General features: G+C 46.4%; 1 protein-coding gene across 7 annotated transcripts in view; it reads right to left on the bottom strand.

Annotated features, from left to right (window-relative positions):
• The window catches only part of LOC129715096 (arf-GAP domain and FG repeat-containing protein 1-like), an 87,189-nt gene that overhangs the window by 37,417 nt on the left and 27,023 nt on the right, over positions 1 to 22,749 (bottom strand). For 6 of the 7 annotated variants that reach the window (XM_055664956.1, XM_055664960.1, XM_055664961.1 and 3 more), the window contains exon 3: positions 415 to 530. In XM_055664956.1, the coding sequence (XP_055520931.1) occupies positions 415 to 530 (116 nt within the window). Of the gene's footprint in view, positions 1 to 414; positions 531 to 22,083; positions 22,381 to 22,749 lie in introns of those variants that run through there. The other variant, XM_055664959.1, reaches the window with a different exon arrangement.

The following is a 22,749-nucleotide window of genomic DNA, read 5'->3' as shown; positions in this document are numbered from 1 at the left end:
TCTTTCTTCATAAGACAGTCCTGACATCCCAGGAATCAGTCTGGTGAACCTTCTCTGCACTCCCTATATGGCAATAATGTCCTTCCTCAGATTAGGAGACCAAAACTGTACGCAATACTCCAGGTGTGGTCTCACCAAGACCCTGTACAACTGCAGTAGAACCTCCCTGCTCCTTTACTCAAATCCTTTTGCTATGAAAGCCAACATGCCATTCGCTTTCTTTACTGCCTGCTGCACCTGCATGCCTACCTTCAATGACTGGTGTACCATGACACCCAGGTCTCGCTGCATCTCCCCCTTTCCCAATCGGCCACTGACATCTAAATTAAAGAGCGGTATTCCGAGCGGGAGCAGAAACAGTCATTGGAATTACTGAGAATGTATAACCTTCGGCATAAATGCGTGATCACCCACCATCTTTTCTTCTCATATTTATCCTGTAGGAATTCCTTGATTTTCTGTGGATCCCTGTAATCTGGGATGACTGATGATCTGGAGTCGAACAGGCCCAGCCAGATCTGTCTGCATACCTGCAGAGGAACCAAAACAGAGGAATTAAGTCTTCTCTACACAGATACAGTGTACAGGATCTCACATCACATCAACTGGACCGCATGACGGGACGGGACGGGATGCACGGAGGCGCAGCGGTAGAGTTGCTGCCACACAGCGCCGTAGACCCGGCTTTAATCCTGACTATGGGTGCTGTCTGTACGGAGCTTGTACCCCGAGACATGTTTTCTCCCACACACGAAAGACTTACAGTACAGGTTTGAAAGTAAATTGGCTTTGGTAAAATTGTAAATTGTTAATTGCCCCAAATGTGTGCAAGATAGTGTTAGTGTGTGGGAATCGCTGGTCGGAGTGGACTCGAAGGGCCAAATGGCCTGCGCCTGCACTTATTGTCTATTGACAGGTCAGAGAACCAGGAAGGGGGTGGGATGGAGAGAGAGGGAAAGCAGGGGTTACTTGAAGTTAGAGAAATCAATGTTCATACCGCTGGGGTGGCGAAATATGAGGTGCCTGCAGAATGCTGTCTTGTTTGGAAGGTTTCAGCTATGGGGAAAAACTGGACAGACTTGCATTGGTTTCTCTGGAAGCTTGGAGGTTGGGGGCATATTTGATAGAAGAGTGTAAAATGATGGGAGCCGTAGATAGGGTAGACAGTCAGGACCCTTTACCCCAGTGTGGAAATGTCCAACACTAGAGGGCAGGGGTATATGAGGAGAGGGGGAAAGTTCATAAGTTATAGCAGCATATTAAGGCCATTTGGCCCATCAAATAGATAAATAAACCCAGCATCTGCAGCTGCTTCTTACGCTATACGATTGACCTCCAAATGACTGCCGCGACTCGAGGCAAAATGCTCATTCATGCACTTTGTTTACCTGCAGGTTTGCGCGGGGGGATTCATTTACATCCTTAAGAGCCAATGTTTAATGGCACGGACAATAATGGAGAGTTTTAGCAGGAAGCAGTTCTGGCTCAGTGAGCACCTGAAGTGAGATTTGGAGTGTGTGCATAGCTGGGATATCTTTGAAATGTTTGGTGATTAACGCCTCGATATCAGGTTCTGTGACTTTCAGCTCCCCTCGCTCGGTCCAGCCACGCGTGAGAGTTAAAAGCCCTGAAATCCTGCCTGTGAAAGTCAATCATTGTAGCTAAGTGGGCAAAGAGCTCATGCACTTGAGAAGGTCACAATCCACACCAACATAGATGTGTAGGAAGGAACTGCAGATGCTGGTTTAAACTGAGGACAGATTCAAAAAGCTGGAGTAACTCAGCGGGACAGGCAGCATCAAAGATCTTAGAGCGGAGCAAGATAGGCCACTCGTGCGAAATACAATGGGCTGACGTGTAGTACGCTACGGAGGGGATCCTGGGCGTTTTTCCCCGTCCATTTTAGTAACCGGAGCCTACCTGACCCGACCCGACTCGCAGTGTAATCAATGTTGCGGGGCAACAGTTTGTGTGTGTGATATAGGGTTAGATTCATCATTCTGTCAGTTCATATTTCTTGTCAAGAATAAAATTTGACTCTGGTAATTGTCTTTTTTAATGTTTTTTTAAATCATTTCTTTTTAAATGGCTCACAAGCTGTGTTTGAGTTGATTTTGTAGTAACCGGAACCGACCCGACCCGCAGGGTAATTGACATGGCGGGGGAAGTGTTTGTGTGTGATATAGGGTCAGATTCATCATTCTGTTAATTCATAATTCTGTTAATTCTTGTTAAAGAATGAAATGTTTATAAACACACATACATGAATGTGATATAAATGTATAGAATCATATAACACACACAATTATATTTCTTCTGATCCAATGATGAACTTTATTTCAGACTAGACAAGGGACATTAAATAAGAAACATTGTAAACCTCCCCCCCCCGGCACTCCCTCGCCTCCCCCCACACTACAATGTCCCCCCCCCCCCCTCCTATGCCCCTCTCCCCGCTGCCCCGGGCCGCACACCCCCTCTCCCCGCTGCCCCGGGCCGCGCACTCCTTCTCCCCGCCCAAGTCAAAGACCAAAGCGAAGATACGGGAGCGGAGGCGGAAACAAAGATCAAATCTTTGGCCAGAAGCAAGATGGCGGAGGCTGGTTGCTAAAATGGGTCCTATAATCACCCATGACCGTACTACACGTTTGCGTGAGAGTAACCCATCTTGCTCCGCTCTAAGATCTTTGGGCAGCATCGCTGGAGAAAAGGAATAGGAGACCCATGTGAGTGTCCATAGCTTGGATTTAGAGGAAGTGGGAGGAGGCGACGGAGAAGTTAATTTAGAACGGAGACGAGGAAACACTTTTTCTCACAGAGAGTGGTGAGTCTGTGGAATTCTCTGCCTCAAGGGCGGTGGAGGCCGGTTCTCTGGATGCTTTCAAGAGAGAGCTAGAGAGGACTTAAAAATAGCGGAGTCGGGATATGGGGAGAAGGCAGGAACGGGGTACTGATTGGGGATGATCAGCCATGATCACATTGAATGGCAGTGCTGACGCGAAGGGCCAAATGACCTACTCCTGCACCTATTGTCTATTAAGGGTAGACAAAAATGCTGGAGTAACTTGCGGGTGTATGGAGTGAAGGAATAGGTGACGTCTCGGGTCTCCATAGATGCTGCCGCTGAGTTTCCCCAGCATTTTTGTCGACCTTCGATTTTTCCAGCATCTGCAGTTCTTTCTTAAACGAGAAGTTAACGGTGAGGTCTCAACATGAAACGCCACCTATTCCCTCTCTCCAGAGATGCTGCCTGTCTCGCTGAGTTGCTCCAGCTTTTTGCGTCCACCTTCGGTGTAAACCAGCATCTGCATTTCCTTCCTTCACATGCCTCATCACTCAATGCCTCAACCTATGAAGGCAAGCATAACGTACACCTGCTTCACCATTCTATCTACTTGTGTTGCCACTTTCAAGGAGTTATGGACATGGACCCCAAGATCCTTCTGTACATCAATGCTGTTAAGGGTGTTGCCACTAACTATATCCCCTCACATTCGACCTCCCAAAGTGCAACATCTTACTGAGGATGGGAAGATAGACACAAAAAGCTGGTGTAATTCAGCGGCTCAGACAGCATCTCTGGAGAAAAGGAATAGGTGGCGTTTCGGGTCGAGACCCTTCTTCAGACTGGTCCTCACCCGTAACTTCACGTTTAAGAAAGAACTGCAGATGCTGGAAAAATCGGACTTAGACACAAATGCTGGAGAAACTCAGCGGGTGCAGCAGCATCTATGGAGCGACGGAATAGGTGACGTTTCGGGCCGGGACCCGCTCGGGTCGCTGCCTCACCCGCTGAGTTTCTCCAGCATTTTTGTCTACCCTTAACTTCTCCTCAGACTTTAAAGTGCCAGAGACCCGGGTTCGATGATGCCCACTGGTGCGGTCTGTAGGCAGTTTGTACATTTTCCCCGTGACCTGCGTCTGTCTATCCATCTACTTATTTATTTATCTATCTGTCTATATATTTATTCATCTATTCATCTATTTATCTGTCGATCTATCTATCTATCTATCTATCTATCTATCTATATATCTATCTATCTATTTGTCTGTCTGCCTATTTATTTATTTATCTGTTTATTTATTTATCTATCTATCTATTTATTTATCAGTTGATCTATTTATCCATCTATGTATCTATTTTCTCCGGGTGCTCCGGTCTCCTCCCACACTCCAAAGATGTACATGTTTGTAGGCTAATTGGCTTTGGTAAAAACTGCAAATTGCTGTGTGTGTGTGTGTGTGTGTGTGTGTTATGTGTGTGTGTGTGGGTAGGATAGAGTAAGTGTACGGGGATCGCTGGTCGGCACGGACTCGCTGGGCCGAAGGGCCTGTTTCCGCGCTGTATCTCCAAACTAAACGGCAGGAGAGATGCTGGAGGGACATTCCTTCTCTCCAGAGATGCTGCCTGTCCCGCTGAGTTACTCCAGCGTTTTGTGTCTATCTTCGGTGTACAGCAGCATCTGCAATTCCTTCCTACACGTAAAACAGAGCCCTGCCGCCTGGAGGGTGCAGAGTAATGGGAACTTGCAGAACATAATGCTCATTAAAGTCATGGCAACAGAACAAGAGCACGCTGACCCAAGCTGTTCCACTTGTGACGGCTGATCTTGATCCCACCTTGAAAGTCAAGGAAGTTTAATTGGAGTCATAAACATTCAGGCAAAGTTCCAAGGTACCGGTGCCCAATCGAGGGTGGCACGGTGGCACAGCTAGTAGAGCTGCTGCCTCAGAGACCCGGGTTCGATCCTGACGACGGGTAATGCCTGCACGGAGTTTGCACGTTCTCCCAGTGACCTGCGTGGGTTTTCCTCGTGGGCTCCGGTTTCGTCCCACACGCCAGAGACGTTAATGGGCTTCTTTATTTTTAGGTTAATGGGCCTCTTTTCATCTATCTATTTATTTATTAATCTATTTATCCAGCCATCCATCTATTTATTTATTTATTAATGTATATCTGTCTATCTATTTATTCATCTATTTATCTGTTTAGCCATCTATCTATCTTATCCATCTTATCCACCTTATCCATCTTATCCATCTTATCCATCTATCTATCTATCTATCTATCTATCTATCTATCTATCTATCTATCCATCTATCTATCTATCTATCTATCCATCCATCTATCTATCTATTTATTTGTCCGCCTGTTTATTTATCTGCTGTCTGTCTATCTATTTATTTATTTATTTATTCATCTATCTATCTATTTATTTATTTATTTATTTATCTATCTATTTATCTATTTATTATTTATTTATTTATTTATCTGCTCATTTATCTATTTATTTGTCTATTGAAGGCATATGTACCAATGTTAATAAATGACAAACTGGCTACAGTTCTTACATAGCTTCAATTTTTAAAGTTAAGGTTAATGGGCTTCTGTAAATTGAAAATTGTCCTTAGTGTATAGGATAGTGGTCGCAGGTCGGCCTGTCGGTGGGCCTGTTTCCACGCTGTATCTCTAAAGTCTAAAGCAGTGCTGTGGCGAAAGGGCTTGGCAGCAGGTCGTTCAGCTACTTAAAATTCAGGCAGTAAGATGGAGATTTGCCTGTCTCCATGTGTACACAGAAAATGGAGACTCTATTCCTTGGAATGAGGGGTCAACCTCTCGACCATGAGAGGAATAGATCGGTTGAATGCACAGATCCTTTTGCCCAGAGCAATCTCCCTGTGATTGCATGGGTTTTCTCCGTTGGTCCGGTTTCCTCCCACATCCCAAAGATGTGCGGGTTTGCAGGGTAATTGGCCCTCGTTAGATTGCCGTTAGAGTGGATAAAAATGTGGAATAACATCAAACTAGCTTTTTTCTTTCTTCTCCCCCACCCACATCAGTCTGAAGAGGGGTTCGGGCTGAAACGCTGCCTATTTCCTTCGCTCCATAGATGCTGCTGCACCCACTGAGTTTCTCCAGCACTTTTGTCAAACTAGTGTCAATGGGTGATCAATGGACTCAGAGGGCCTGTTTCCATGCTGTTTCTTCTGAACTAAATGGGTGCTGTCTGTAGGAAGTTTGTACGTTCTCCCTATGACCAGATGGACTTGCACCTATTCCTTCCCTTCTCCTCCCCTTCCGCCAACATTCCTTCTTCTAGCTTCACAATTTGTTCCTTTTGTCTCGTGCCTTCCGTCTTTTCATCTCTGGTCTTTGTCTAATCATCTGCCTATCCAAAATAAAAACCCTCACCAGTATCAGCCTATTACCTAAGACAGACACCTAAAGCTGTAGTAACTCAGTGGGACTGGCAGCATCTCTGGAGAGAAGGAATGGGTGACGTTTAGGATGCTGGCAAATAGGATAGCACAGGCATCAATATTGGGGCTCATGAGTGAAGAAGGGTCTCGACCCAGGAACAACATCTCTCCAGAGATGCTGCCTGTCCCGCTGAGTTACTCCAGCTTTTTGTGTCAACCTTCGATTTAAACCAGCATCTGCAGTTCTTTCCAACAGGTTTGTAGGTTAATCGGTTTTGGTTAAAAATTGTAAATTGTCCCTAGTGTGTGCAGGAAAGTGTCTACGGGGTGATCGGTGGTGGGTGCATACTCAGTGGGCCGAAGGGCCTGTTTCCATGCTGTATCTCCATGCTAAACAAAAACAATAAACCCAGACTCCTCACACTCCCCTCAACACAGCAAGCCCTGTTTCTTGAGTTTAAACCAACATCTGCAGTTCCTTCCTACACATCTCATCCTATTACCTGCTAGAATTTGTTCTGCTCTCCCTGCATCTACTCCCTATAATGTCTGAAGAAGGCTCCCATACCGAAACGTCACATATCCACATTCTCCACCGATCCTGCCTGGCCCGCTGAGTTACTCCAGCACTTTGTGTCCTTTTGTTTTTGTAAACCGGCATCTGCAGTTCCTTGTACCTGCAATTCCAACCTCCACCCTGATACCCAGTTGGTAGGAATTTGATATTTCAACCTTTCATGACCCCCCGAATCACATGTTTGATCGCTTTGTGCTGAATGGCTTCCTGTTGACATTCCTGAGTTTGCTTTTGGTCCAGTTTGAAGCTAAATCACTTCATGTCCTTTGCTGTTTCTGGTCTGTGTACCTCAGCAATATTTCTGGCCGACCACCAAGTTTGCTCTTAAAATCTCCAGCTTTAGACTTTGTGGAGGTGTAGGAACCACAGATGCCGGTTTAAACCAAAGATAGACACAAAAAGCTGGAGTAACTCAGCGGGACAGGCAGCATCTCTGGAGAGAAGGAATGGGTGACGTTTAGGGTCTCCATTCAATCATGTCTGATCCATCTTTCCCTCTCAACCCCATTCTACTGCCTTCTAGACACCCGTACTAATCAAGAATCTGTTATTTTCCGTCTTAAAAATATCCAATTACGGCCTCTGTGGCAACAAATGAATTCCACAAATTCATCACCCTCTAACTAAAGAAATCCCTCCTCATCTCCTTTCTAAAGGTATGTTTGTATATTCTGAGGCTGTGCCCTCTGGTCTTAGACTCTCCCACTAGTGGAAACATCCTCTCTACATCCACTCTACCTAGGGTTATCATTATTTGGTAAGTTTCAACGTGGTCCCCTCTCTCTCATCCTTCTAATCTACCTTTGATAGATCCAGTCAATGAGTCTCACTCCATCGAACCAGCATCTGCAATAAAGGAACAGACCATACGCCCAAATGTCCCGCAAATTAGGCTGCTCGATGTACCGTGTCCGTGCCGACGTTCCAGGTGCGACAGAGGTTCACCTGCATCTCCTCCAATCTCATCTATTGCATCCGCTGCTCTAGATGTTAGCAGATCTATATCGGTGAGACCAAGCGAGGTTGGGCGATCGTTTCGCCGAACACCTCCGCTCAGTCCGCAATAACCAAGCTGACCTCCCGGTGGCTCAGCACTTCAACTCCCCCTCCCACTCCGTCTCCGACCTCTCTGTCCTGGGTCTCCTCCATGGTCACAGCGAGCACCACCGGAAATTGGAGGAACAGCACCTCATATTCCGTTTGGGCAGTCTGCATCCTGCGGGCATGAACATCGAATTCTCCCAATTTTGTTAGTCCTTGCTGTCTCCTCCCCTTCCTCAGCCCCCCTGCTGTCTCCTCCCATCCCCCAGCCTTCGGGCTCCCACTCCTTTTTCCTTTCTTGTCCCCGCCTCCGATCAGTCATTGGCTCTCATCAGTCAGGGTATTGATTATAGAATTATTTAAGAAGGAACTGCAGATGCTGGAAAATTGAAGGTACACAAAAATGCTGGAGAAACTCAGCGGGTGCAGCAGCATCTATGGAGCGAAGGAAATAGGCAACGTTTCGGGCCGAAACCCTTCCGGGTTTCGTCCCGAAACTTTGCCTATTTCCTTCAGGGTTTCGGCCCGAAACGTTGCCTATTTCCTTCGCTCCATAGATGCTGCTGCACCCGCTGAGTTTCTCCAGCTTTTTTGTGCACCTTCGATTCTCCAGCATCTGCAGTTCCTTCTTAAACAAATGCATCGCCTGCCTTGTCCCACCTCCCAAGCTCTGATGCACAGACCTAGGGGCTACGGTGTCACCGGGAGAACGTGGAAACTCCACACACGGACAGCGCACGAGATCAGGATGGAACCCGGGTCCCTGCTACTGTGACGATCCAGGTGTATTTGCATTTTCAGGTTTCCCATAAGGTCCCACAAGATGTTTGCCACGCAAGGTGAAATGGGAGCATTATACGCCCGTGGATTGAGAGTTGGAAGCAAGTAGATCTTTAACAGCTTGGCAAGCTGACAAATGCGATACCACAGGCATCAATATTGGGGCTCAAGTATTTACAATCTTCATCAACGATTTGGCGGAACAGCCAAACACCACAAACAGGGTCCTATTCCACTTGGGTCAAACCAATGATATGAACATTGAGTTCTACAATCTTAAATACCTACACAATATCAGTGAAAATTAGGCTTAATATTCCTAGTTAGCCTAGAGGTACTGAAGTGTGAAAAGCACACCTCCAGATTTGGGGACAGTTTCTTCACAGCTGTTATCAGGCAACTGAACCATCCCATCTGACCTCCCATCTACCTCATTGGAGAGCTTTGAACTACCTTAAATCGGACTTTATTGGATTTTATCTTGCACTAAATGTTAATATTTTTTATCTTGTATTGTGGACGGCTTGATTGTAATGTTGTATAGTCTATTCGCTGACTGGACAGCATGCAGTAAGAGGAGATTTTCACTGTACATCGGTACACGTGTCCCATTCCTCCGCCTCTCCATTTTCCCCATAACGCCCCATCCGTCCCCCTCTCCTGTGACCCATTTATTTCCCCCCCCCCCCCCCCCCCCCCCATATTCCTTCCTCGAGCTTTACAACTCGCAACTTTTCAATCCTTTTGTCTCACACTTTCTGCCTTTTCATCTTAAACCCCTGTCCCACGGTACGAGTTCATTCCAAGAGCTCTCCCTTGAGTTTGCCCAGATTCGAACTCGGAGATTTACGGTAATGGCCGCTCGTCGGTACCCGGAGCTCTCGTGGACATTTTTCAACGTGTGGAAAAATCTTCACGAGTCTTCCCGTGCTTACCTGCCGTTGGCGAGTCTTCCCGAGTACCTGCCGTTAGCGCTACGAGCCACTAAGAGACGTCCCCGAGCTCCGACGTACCCGCTACGTTCATTCTCCGTGCTTACCACAAGTTTGATTTTTTTTTATTTTAACTCGGGAGAACTCTTGGAATGAACGGGGAATGAAACATCGAAGGTAGACAAAAACGCTGGAGATACTCAGCGGGTGAGGCAGCATCTATGGAGCGAAGGAAATAGGCGACGTTTCGGGTCGAGACCGAAGGGTCTCGACCCGAAACGTCGCCTATTTCCTTCACTCCATAGATGCTGCCTCACCCGCTGGGTTTCTCCAGCATTTTTGTCCTCCTGTTCTTACATTTCTTATGTTCTTATTTTATGTCCCAGTGACCTTGTGCAGTCAATTGGTAAAATGTCCACAGCAGGCCAAACCTCCCAGCTTTACTGTGTAAATAATGAACACTGCAACGTATTTACACCACAAACACTGCTTTCAAGTTTAGAGTGCTGGTCAATGCCCGATAGGCTGCCAATCCTGCCAATCCCTTCTAAGCAATCTACCCCACCACAGCTAGCAGCTCCTTAGTCGTAAAGTCACATAGCTTGGAAACAGACCTTTCGGCCCAACTTGCCCATGCCGACCAAGATAGAAAATAGGTGCAGACAGAGGCCATTCGGCCCTTCGAGCCAGCACCGCCATTCATTGTAATCATGGCTGATCGTCCCCTATCAATAACCCGTGCCTGCCTTCTCACCATATCCCTTGATTCCCATAGCCCCTAGAGCTCTATCTAACTCTCTCTTAAATCCATCCAGTGACTTGGCCTCCACTGCCCTCTGTGGCAGGGAATTCCACAAATTCACACAACTCTCTGTGCCTGGTAGGCCCTGCCAGGGGTGATAGTTGAAGCAAATACGATAGTGGCATTTAAAACACTTTAAGATTGGCAAAGAGATATCCAGGGAATGGAAGGATATTCGTTATGTGCAGGTAGATGTGTGATGGTCTTGGCATCACGTTCAGCAAAGACAATGAGGACCGAAGGGCCTGTTCTTGTGCTGTACTTCGAACTTTAGACTATAGAGATACAGAAAGAGGCCCTTTGGCCCACCGAGTACGAGCCAACCAGCGATCACCCCATACACTAGCACTATCCCACACGCTGAGGAAAATTTACAATTTCACCAAAACCAATTAACCTAACAACCTGCACGTCTTTGGCGTGTGGGATGAAACCGGAGCACCCGAAAAAACCCACGCAGGTCATGGGGAGAGTATACAAACCGTGTACAGTCAGCACCCGTAGTCAGGATAAAACACGGGTATCTGGCGCTGTGAGGCAGCAACTCTACCGCTGTGCCACCCTGTTCTGTTCTATGGCAATGCTAGAATTGCAAGCATCACTTGTTAGACCACATCTTCAGCACGATGTAGGCTTTAGTTATCGAATGAAAGAAAGATGTGTATCCCGTAAGCCGGATTCAGACTGTCGGTACAGGGCGGGAAAAGTATAGGCATGAGGAAACATTGTAGGCAGCAATTGTTTTCTTTGGATCTGACGGATTTGAGAAGGTTAGAATTACAAAGGGACTGGATGGAGGAAATTGGAAAGAATTCTTCTCCTTTGTAAAGGGGTTGAAAGCCAAAGGCAGAGATTTGAATATAATGGTACATTCATTAAATGGGAATTATTTTCCCCTAGAGGGTGAGAGTGAGGGGGGGGGGGTTGAAACGCAGCCCAAAAGGGCGAGTGCGGCAAAAAACCCATCATCAAACTGTACGTGAATATGGAGTTGAATAGGCAAGACCCTGTAGGGTTTAGAGATACAGTGTGGAAACAGGCCCTTCGGCCCACCGAGTCCGTGCCGACCATCGATCACCCGTTCACACTAGTTCTACCTTATCCCCCTTCCTCATCCGCTCCCTACACACCACGGGACAATTGACAATTAATTTGCAAAGCCACTCGTCTTTTGTTATGTGGAAGGAAACAGGAGTAACCGTTGGAAACCTACGCTGTCACAAGGAGAGCATGCAGACTCCACACAGACAGCACCCCGAGGCCAGGATGAACCCCGGGTCTCTGCCACTGTAATGTAGCAGTAACCACTGTGCCACCTGCACTTGATGGTGGCATCAGCTGGGTGGCTTGTTATTCAGTTAGCACACCACGACAGGCCAAATGGCCTCCTGGCTCTTCTGATTTCCATTGTTATCATAATGAACCTGCCCCTTCACATTCCTCAGCATACGTTTCGTAAACACACTTCTCCCTGCAACTCAGAATCCTGCCAAAAATAAACACCCAGACTCCTCCCAAAACTAGATTTAAACGATCAAGTCTTCTCCCCCAATCCTGACGATAATCCCCAATTTGAACCCGACCACCGACAGTGTGTGCGCATGTCTGAGTGTGTGTGTCTGAGTGCATGTGCGCGCGTGCATCTGCGCGTGTGTGTGTGTTTGCGTGTCTGTGTGTGTGTGTGGGCGTGTGCATGTGCGTGGGCGTGTCTGAGTGTGTGTGTGTGTTTGCGCGTCTGAGTGTGTGTATGCGCGTGCTTGTGCATGTGTGTGCGTGCCTGAGTGTGTATGTGTCTGTGTGTGTGTGTGTGTGTCTGAGTGTGTATGTGCGCGCGTGCGTATGTGTCTGAGTGTGTGTGTTTTTGTGCGAGTCTGTGTGTGCACATTCTTAAAAATAGCGGAGTCAGGGGATATGGGGAGAAGGCAGGAACGGGGTACTGATTGGGGATGATCAGCCATGGTTACATTGAATGGCGGTGCTGGCTCGAAGGGCCGAATGGCCTCCTCCTGCACCTATTGTCTATTGTCTATTGATTGTACACTCCTTCCACCCCTGTGTTCATCAATGCACACCCTTCCTTGGTATAAACAGCCCTGTGCCTTAACATTCCAACACATGCAGTCTGGTTTCCCTTGCTCAGCTGCTCATGACTCATGTTAAACTAGCACGGAATCTATTGCCCTGGTTCTGGTATTGCAGGAATCCTCTTACACATGCCATTACTATGATAATCATTGTCTTCCAGATTAATTCCACTTCCCCAGTCTCACGACACAAGGGAGGGTCACACTCTCCAAGGCTTTCCCTAGGCAAGTCTTTCCTTGAAACATTCTCCTTTGCATTTTCAAAATCTTTCTCCTTTCTGCCCTGTTACATTTGCCCTTTCTCTCCCGAATCTCCGGTTATCCTCCGTTCTATTTGCTTAGCTACACTGCTCCTAAACTATCTATACTTCACGCTGCCTCAGTGAAGCAGCCAGCGTATGTATTCGGGAACCTTTTTCACCCCAAATCATTCCCTCTTCTCCCCTCTCAGAGTCATGCAGCGGGGAAACAGGCCCTTCGGCCCAACTTGCCCCTGCCAACTAAGGTGAGCCACCTACAGTGGTCCCATCTGCCCACGTTTGGCCCATGTCCCTCTAGACTGTCCTACCCATGTACCTGTCCACAAGTCTATTAAATGTTGCCTCAACTACCTCCTCTGGCAGCTCATTCCATACACCCACCAGCTTCATGGTGAAAATGTTGCCGCTCAAGATTCCTATTAGATCTTAGGAAGTCTTAAACTCTGGTTCTTGATTCCCCTACTCTGGGTAGGACTCTGAGCATCATATAATTCACCGTCATGATTTTGTACACCTCTATAATATTACACCTCATCCTCCTGTGCTCTGAGGAATAAAGTCTTTGTCTGCCCAACCTCTCCCTATAACACAGGCCCGCAAATCCTGGCATCACCCTCGTAAATCACCCCCCATCTCTCCAGTTGGTCAGAAGATGCACCAGACTCAGGGACAGTTTCTTCCCCGCTGTTATCAGGCTAGATTTGGGCAACACGGTGGCGCAGCGGTAGAGCTACTGCCTCACAGCGCCAGAGACCCGGGTTCGATCCTGACTGCACGGAGTTTGTACGTTCTCCCCGTGACCTGCGTGGGCTTTCTCCGGGATCTCCGGTTTCCTCCCACACTCCAAAGACGTACAGGCTTGTAGGTTAATTGGCTTGGTGTAAATGTAAAACAAAATTGTCCCTAGTGTGTGTATGTAGAGTTAATGCACGGGGACCGCTGGCCGGTGTGGACTCGGTGGACATTCAGCCCACATCGGCCAGCAATCTCCGCACATTAACTCTACATACACACACACTAGGGACAATTTTGTTTGACATTTATACCAAGCCAATGTATCTCTAAACTAAACAAAACTGCTCAATGGTGCTCCCAAAAACTAAGGGTGTAGTCCCGATCTTCCAACCAACCTCATTGCTGACATTGAGATTTTCTCCAAACTATAATACTGTAACACTATATTCTGCATTCCAGTGTGCTTCTCCTTACACTACCAGCAGTACTTGTGTATGCTTTGATTGTACTCATGTATTGTATGTTCAGATTGAAGTTGATAGCAAGCAAACAAAAGCTTTTCATCGTTTCCCGGTAACATGACGATAATAAACCAATACCAATAAAAGAGATCAGTGTTAAACATTAGTGTTTACCCACAAACTTAACACAATCTCATTCTCCACGGATGCTGCTACCTTGCAGACCATTTTTATTTACTATTTTAAGATTCTGCAGATGACAGGCGGTATTGTAGATAGCGAAGATGGTTATCAAAAATTACAGCTGGATGTTGAGCGTTGGTTGGGCAAGTGGGCAGAGGAATGGTTAATAGAGTTGAATGCAGACAAGTGTGAAGTGTTGTATTTTGGAAAGCAAAACCAGGGCGGGACCATCACGGAGAATGGCAGAAGGTGCGACACGGTGGTACAGCGTTACAGTTGCTGCCTTACAGCGCCAGAGGCCCGGGTTCCATCCCGACTAAGAGAGCTGTCTGTTCGGAGTTTGTGCGTTCTCCCCGTGACCTGCGTGGGTTTTCTCCGAGAACTTCGGTTTCCTCCCACACTCCAAAGACGTGCAGGTTTGTAGGTTAATTGGCTTGGTATAAATGTAAAATTGTCCCTTGGGTGTGTAGGATAGTGTTAATGTTCAGCCACTGGGCTGAAGGGCCTCTTTCTGTGCTGTATCTCTAACTAAACTAAACCCTGGCGATCAGAGGGATCAAGGAATACAGGTATATAGATAGATATAGATATGCCATTTATTGTCACTATACATATACAGTGAAATTGAAAGCTGCTCGTACTCAGTGCATACATATAATTTAGTACAAAAAACAAGAAACAGAAAAACAAAAAACAGAAGGGAGAAAGGGGGGGGGGGGATAGGTGCACAATTCTGCGGCGCTATATACATATAGATCTTTGAAAGTGGCTTCACGGGTAAATAGAGTGATCAAGCAGACTTTTGGTACATTGGCTCTCATCAGTCAGGGTATTGATTATAGAATTATTTAAGAAGGAGCTGCAGATGCTGGAAAATCGAAGGTACATAAAAATGCTGGAGAAACTCAGCGGGTGCAGCAGCATCTATGGAGCGAAGGAAATAGGCAACGTTTCGGGCCGAAACCCTTCCGGGTTTCATCCCGAAACGTTGCCTATTTCCTTCAGGGTTTCGGCCTGAAGGAACTTCTATAATCAATAGGTACACAAAAATGCTGGAGAAACTCAGCGGGTGCAGCAGCATCTATGGAGCGAAGGACATAGGCAACGTTTCGGGCCGAAACCCTTCCGGGTTTCGTCCCGAAACGTTGCCTATTTCCTTCAGGGTTTCGGCCCGAAACGTTGCCTATTTCCTTCGCTCCATAGATGCTGCTGCACCCGCTGAGTTTCTCCAGCATTTTTGTGTACCTATTGATTATAGAAGTTGGGATGATACGTTACAGTTGTACAAGACATTGGTGAGACATTGAGACTGCATTTGGAGTATTGTGCTCAGTTCCGGTCACCCTGCTACAGGAAGGATATTGTGGGGTCTGAAGAAGGGTTTCGGGCCCGAAACATTGCCTATTTTTTTCGCTCCATAGATGCTGCTGCACCCGCTGAGTTTCTTCAGCAGTTTTGTCTGCCAGAGGAGGTAGTTGAGGGGGAGACTACCGCAACATTTAAGAAACAGTTAGACAGATACGTGGATAGCACCGGTTTGATAAGGCTAAATGCTGTAAAATATATATTTTGGATTCCTGGACTAGGTTGTAACGTTGAGATAAGCCCAGACCTGCCCCAGGTTGCTGTGTATTGAAACAATGTCTGATGCCTTTGATATGCGACTGCCTTGTACCACATGACGATGCCTTTGATGCGACTGTTAATTAACAAGAGACAAACTCAGATGCATCCTGCAGTAATGTGTATTTACTGTACCTCTGCCCATGACTAATGTCTTTGAAATGTGCTTAGGTGACTTCGAGCCTGCACGGCCATTCAATATGATCATGGCTGATCATCCAACTCAGTATCCCGTACCTGCCTTCTCTCCATACCCCCTGACCCCCTTAGCCACAAGGGTCACATCTAACTCCCTCTTAAATATAGCCAATTAACTGGCCTCAACTACCCTCTGTGGCAGAGAGTTCCAGAGATTCGCCACTCTCTGTGTGAAAAAGTTCTTCTCATCTCGGTTTTAAAGGATTTCCCCCTTATCCTTAAGCTGTGACCCCTTGTCCTGGACTTCCCTAACAGCGGGAACAATCTTCCTGCATCTAGCCTGTCCAACCCCTTAAGAATTTTGTAAGTTTCTATAAGATCCCCTCTCAATCTCCTAAATTCTAGAGAGTATAAACCAAGTCTATCCAGTCTTTCTTCATAAGACAGTCCTGACATCCCAGGAATCAGTCTGGTGAACTGTCTCTGCACTCCCTCTATGGCAATAATTTCCTTCCTCAGATTTGGAGACCAAAACTGTACGCAATACTCCAGGTGTGGTCTCACCAAGACCCTGTACAACTGCAGTAGAACTTCCCTGCTCCTATACTCAAATCTTTTTGCAATGAAAGCTAACATACCATTCGCTTTCTTTACTGCCTGCTGCACCTGCATGCCTACCTTCAATGACTGGTGTACCATGACACCCATGTCTCGCTGCATCTCCCCCTTTCCCAATCGACCACCATTTAGATAATAAACAAGAACAGTATAAAATACCAGGAGAAACTCAGCGGCAAAGATCCTATAGATAGTCCCCTCCACGAAAAAGACGTAGTACAGTCATGGGCAGATTCATGGGTAATTTAAGGCCCCATTTCCGTCTCCGCACCAAAGATCCCATAGGATAATAGAGCGGAGACGGAAGCCGGTTACGGAAACATCCTCGTAAAAATGAAAGTTATTTGGTAAAAATCTTCTCCTCATTTTCAGAATTTTAATTTATTAACACAAACTGTTCCCCCGCAACGTTGATTACACTGCGAGTCGGGTTGGGTCCGGTTACGGAAATGGATGAAAAAAAGGCCCGCGTTCCGTTGCGTACTACACGTCTGCCCATTGCATTTAGCAGGAGTGGTCTATCTTGCTATAGGATCTTTGCTCAGCGGGTCAGTGAGTCTGAAGAAGGGTTTCGGCCCAAAACGTTGCCTATTTCCTTCGCTCCATAGACGCTGCCTCACCCGCTGAGTTTGTCCAGCAAGTTGTCTGTTTAATGAGAAGTAACCTTTTTTCAGGTTTGGATGGATATGGGCCAAAAGCAGGCTGGTGGGGCTAGTGTAACTGGGGCACGTTGGTCGCTGTGAGCAAGTTGATCCACACTGACTCTTCAGACTGGAGGAAGGAGTTATGTGGCTTAGAGCGCAGTGCTCTGCTTCCATGCAGTGAAGTTGCAAACTGGAGGCCCACTGTTTCAGGAAATGAATGATGGAGATGGCAGCACCTCGCAAGTCCGAGTTTTCACCGGCTAATTTCACAGGCAGCTGTTCACCGGCCACAAGGTACAGGCAAACGCGAGTTGGCAGCTTCGGTTAGGAACAAGGAAGAGTGTTTGACAAATGGGAAGTTATTGTATTCAACATTATCGTTCTGTATTCAGTATGGAAACAGGCCCTTCAGGCCCATACAGACCAACATGCCCCATCTACACCAATCCCACCAGCCTGTGTTTGGTCCATAACCCTGTAAACCTGTCCTGTCCATGTAGTTACTCCAGCACTTTGACTATCGTTGGTATGTTGGTATGAGCCAGCATCTGCAGTTCCTTGTTTCTGCAATCACGAGTGCTCTGGCTTGTCTTTCCTGGCCAGAGGCTCACAGCCCAACAAACAACAGCTGCAGTCTTGTTTTTTTAAGTTAAAATTTAAGCGAGTGGAATGAGTCAACGTATGAATGTTGAAATGACCCCGTGCTGTAACGCCATCCCAGAAATAAACTCGACATTAAGCAGCAGATAACCCAACACATGCGTCTGATCTCTGATGTAGATGGATGTGGACCAGTAGGAGGATTCAATGCCTTTTTCAAAGGGTTAACTTTTTTGTTAGGAAGGGTTGAATGAGGCCATTTAAACTACTCATAATAGGGGTTCAAGAACAGAGTATACTTGCATGGAATATGTGCATGCTTCTTTGAAAATTAGTGCATGAGCTCTAGGAGCAGAATCAGGCCGTTCGGTCCATCAAGTCTACACTGCCTTTCAAACATGGCTGTTCTATCTCTCCTTATCCTTCATACGTTCTAGGCGCAGAATTAGCCATTCGGCCCATCGAGTCTACTCCACTATTCAATCATGGCTGATCTATCTTTTTCTCTGAACCCCATTCTCCAGTCTTCGCCCCATATCCCGTGACACCCTTGCTAATTAAGAATCTGTGCACCTCCACCTTAACAATATCCACTGATGACCTCTGCAGCTGTCAATTCCACCGATTCACCACCCTCTGACGAAATAAATTCATTCTTATTTCCTTTCCACAGGTACGCCCTTTTATTCTGAGGCCATGGCCTCTGGTCCTAGACTCTACAAAATTCTTAAGGGGTTGGACAGGCTAGATGCAGGAAGATTGTTCCCGATGTTAGGGAAGTCCAGGACAAGGGGTCACAGCTTAAGGATAAGGGGGAAATCCTTTAAAACCGAGATGAGAAGAACTTTTTTCACACAGAGAGTGGTGAATCTCTGGAACTCTCTGCCACAGAGGGTAGTTGAGGCCAGTTCCTTGGCCATATTTAAGAGGGAGTCAGATGTGGCCCTTGTGGCTAAGGGGATCAGAGGGTATGGAGAGATGGCAGGTACGGGATACTGAGTTGGATGATCAGCCATGATCATATTGAATGGCGGTGCAGGCTCGAAGGGCCGAATGGCCTACTCCTGCACCTAATTTCTATGTTTCTATGTCAGTGCATGTTGGGAAAGAGATTGTTTTGTAAAAGTAGTCGTCATTAAAAAAAAAAGCACATGGGATCCCGAACTCTTTACGCAGAAGCATAGGTTACAAGAGCCGGAAAGTGATGATTAAAAACTGCATGAGGAAGCGGGGAGAGAGAGGAAAGACATGTCCACACATAAAATGCAAACTGTGCTTACTGCTAGAGGCAATGCTTCCCCTCGCACTTATGGTTTCCAAAGAGCTTCCTCTTTGTGAAGATTTCTCCCTGCCATTGTGACATGCCCATTCCACAATTTCCCTCTCGAGGGCCAAAGCTCATTCCTCCGTCTGCAGTGAGTCAGCTAATATCAGCCAGCTGGCTGCAGTGTCAAGTCGGGGTTATTGCCATCTGCACGAGTGTAGCGAGGTACAATGAGAATGAGAATCTCCCTTCCAGCAACAGCATCACAGTTTAGTTTAGTTTAGTTTGCAGATACAGCGTGAATCTGTGCCGACCAGCGATCCCCGCACATCAACACTTCCCCCGACACGCACGAGCAAATTTTTTTTTATTTTACTCCGAGCCAATCAGCCTACAAGCCTCTACGTCTTTGGAGTGTGGGAGGAAACCGAAGATCTTGGATAAAAATCACGCAGGTCACGGGGAGAACGTACAAACTCCGTATAGACAGCACCCCTAGTCAGGGTCTGTGCCGACCAGGGATCCCGCACATTAACACTATCCTACACACACTAGGGACAATTTACTATTTTAACAAAGCCAATTAACCTACAAACCTGTACGTCTTTCGAGTGTTGGGAGCAAGCCGAAGATCTCGGAGAAAACCCACGCAGGTCACAGGAAGAAGATACAAACTCTGGACAGACAGGACCCATAGTGGACATTGTGCCTTCCCCCACAGTGGGAACCATTGTGGGTGGATGTTTTTTTGTGTGTAAATGATTATTTTATTCAGTGTCCAAGATGGCTGCCGGAAGGGAGAGCGTACGCTGGCGCGCTTTAGCTGCCGCTGCTCTCTCTTCATATTGTGTTTTTGATTTTTGTCTTTGGATTGAATTCTGTCTTTAATTTGTGTACTGGTGATGTCTTTACTATTTATTTCATTCCGCTTACGGTTTTTAAACTAGGCCCTTTGTATGGTGTCCTTGAGTCTCGTGAAAGGGCCATCCATAAAATGTATTATTTTATTCTCCACACATTCCCGTCAGGTTCAAACAGAGAGGTGGCGCTGTCGAGTCTGAAGAACTGTGCGTGACTGTTTTGTTTTGTGTATTTATTTCAATCCGCATTGACATGTTTTTACTCTATTTGCTAAATTGCCGTTTATCCAGATGACTTTCAATGTGTAATGAATGCTCACCGTACTGACTTTCCATCAGCTCTCTCCGAACCTCCCAAAAAAGCAGGCAAGCTTTAAATGCCTTAAATCAAGCGCTTCAACAATGTGTGCATCTCTTCCTGGAGTTTCCCCCTTTTTTTGTTTAAATAAAGAATTTCCTGCTTGATACAGATCTTTACACTGGAATCATGAAGCTTGTGAAGTGATTGCCAAAGGAATTCAGAGGGACAGGTTTGGCAGTGTACAACATGAGACAACATGGGCTGTGTGAGTGGATGAGATAAACTCAGTGAAGAAGGCACTCGGAGCGGAGACGGCGTTCTGGCTTTCGGCGGCGGCGACATCACCACGGAGGTCCGCTGGACTGGAGGGCGGCATCTCCGGCCTGGATCGATCGCCTCAGCGCAGAGGGAGAACAAGGAGGGAAGAGACGGAGACTAAGACTTTGCCTCCATCACAGTGAGGAGGTGCTTGGTGAACTCACTGTGGTGGATGTTTAATTTGTGTTTATTGTAGGTTTTGTTTTTATTGGTTCTGTGTATGACTGCAGGCAACATCATTTCGTTCAGACCGAAAGGTCTGAATGACAATAAAGGAATCGAATTCTAAATCTAATGTGTTTGAAGGCCAGAGTTTAAAAAGGTGAGATGGGTCTTGATGGAAACAAAGCACTGAGGGGTCTTGACGGGGCAAGTGTGGAGAGGATGGTTGTTCTTGCTGGAGAATCCAAGACCAGCAGTCACTTCAAAAATAATAGATCAGCCACTTAAGTTAGACACGTGGCAACATTTTCTCTCACAGGGTCTCTGGAATACTTTTCCCTTTAGGGCAATGGAAGTTGAGGCAGTGAATATTTATAAAGCTCACAAAAAACAAACAAATAAAACATTTATTTATTTATTTGAGAAGAGAGAGAGGCAAAAAAGATCACCTCTCATCCTTCTAAATTCCGGTAAATACAAGCCCAGTCGACCCATTTTCGCTGTAGCTCAGTACGAATGACAATAAACACAGAAACATAGAAAATTAGGTGCAGGTGTAGAGGCCATTCGGCCCTTCGAGTCTGCACCGCCATTCAATATGATCATGGCTGATCATCCAACTCAGTATCCTGTACCTGCCTTTTCTCCATACCCCGATACCTTTAGCCACAAGGGCCACATCTAACTCCCTCTTAAATATAGCCAATGAACTGGCCTCAACTACCTTCTGTGGCAGAGAATTCCACAGATTCACCACTCTGTGTAAAAAATGTTTTTCTCATCTCGGTCCTAAAAGACTTCCCCCTTATCCTTAAACTGTGACCCCTTGTTCCGGACTTCCCCAACATCGGGAATAATCTTCCTGCATCTAGCCTGTTCAACCCCTTAAGAATTTTGTAAGTTTCTATAAGATCCCCCCTCAATCTTCTAAATTCTAGCGAGTACAAGCCAAGTCTATCCAGTCTTTCTTCATATGAAAGTCTTGACATCCCAGGAATCAGTCTGGTGAACCTTCTCTGTACTCCCTCTGTGGCAAGAATGTCTTTGTACTTCTACTCTGTCTGCAGTTGTACAAGGTCTTGGTGAGACCAAAACTGTACGCAATACTCCAGGTGTGGTCTCACCAAGACCTTGTACAACTGCAGTAGAACCTCCCTGCTCCAATACTCAAATCATTTTGCTATGAATGCTAACATACCAATTGCTTTCTTCACTGCCTGCTGCACCTGCATGCCTACTTTCAATGACTGGTGTACCTTGACACCCAGGACTCGTTGCATCTACACTTTTCCTAATCGGCCACCATTCAGATAATACTAAACTAAACTAAATATAATAGTTGGCTCTAAATAAAGGCTCCCAGTCCAGAGGCAACTGGAGATGGGCAACTAATTTATGGGCCCCAGTGGCAACTAGCCCTGACATGAGAACAAAGGAAAGGAGGGCAAAGGAATAAATAAATGAAAAGGCAGTAAATGAGACGGATGAGTGGCTCCTACCTCCAAACCGGCAAGCAGCAAGAGGTTGTCAACAGCTTCGGAACAGGGCTGAAGGCAGGCGAGGCGAATGAGCAAACGTGACCAGAAGCTGCTGGGTATCATTAAAATTGCAAGCTCGAACACAGCAATGTGAAACTACACCTTGGGTGTACGCTTACAGAACCCGATACCCAATCCCACGGAGTCAGCTGACGGCACCAAAATAATTCAAGGGGTTTTGCTCCAATCGGAAGGTTGAGAATGTTCTCATTCACCATCTTGTACGCAAATAAATAAAGTAAAACAGCGTCCACACCAACCAACATGTCTACACTATCTACAATCTACACTAGTCCCATTAGCCGGCATTTGGTCTATATCCCTCTAAACCTGTCCTATAGAAACATAGAAAATAGGTGCAGGACTAGGCCATTCGGCCCTTCGAGCCTGCACCGCCATTCAATATTATCATGGCTGATCATCCAACTCAGTATCCTGTACCTGCCTTCTCTCCATACCCCCTGATCCCTTTAGCCACAAGGGCCACATCTAACTCCCTCTTAAATATAGCCAATGAACTGGCCTCAACTACCTTCTGTGGCAGAGAATTCCACAGATTCATCATTCTGTGTGTGAAAAATGTTTTTCTCATCTCGGTCCTAAAAGATTTCCCCCTTATCCTTATGT

This window comes from Leucoraja erinacea, unplaced genomic scaffold (genome assembly GCF_028641065.1).
Source record: "Leucoraja erinacea ecotype New England unplaced genomic scaffold, Leri_hhj_1 Leri_100S, whole genome shotgun sequence".
In the NCBI taxonomy this organism is placed as follows: domain Eukaryota; kingdom Metazoa; phylum Chordata; class Chondrichthyes; order Rajiformes; family Rajidae; genus Leucoraja; species Leucoraja erinaceus.
This window is presented reverse-complemented; position numbering and strand designations above follow the sequence as displayed.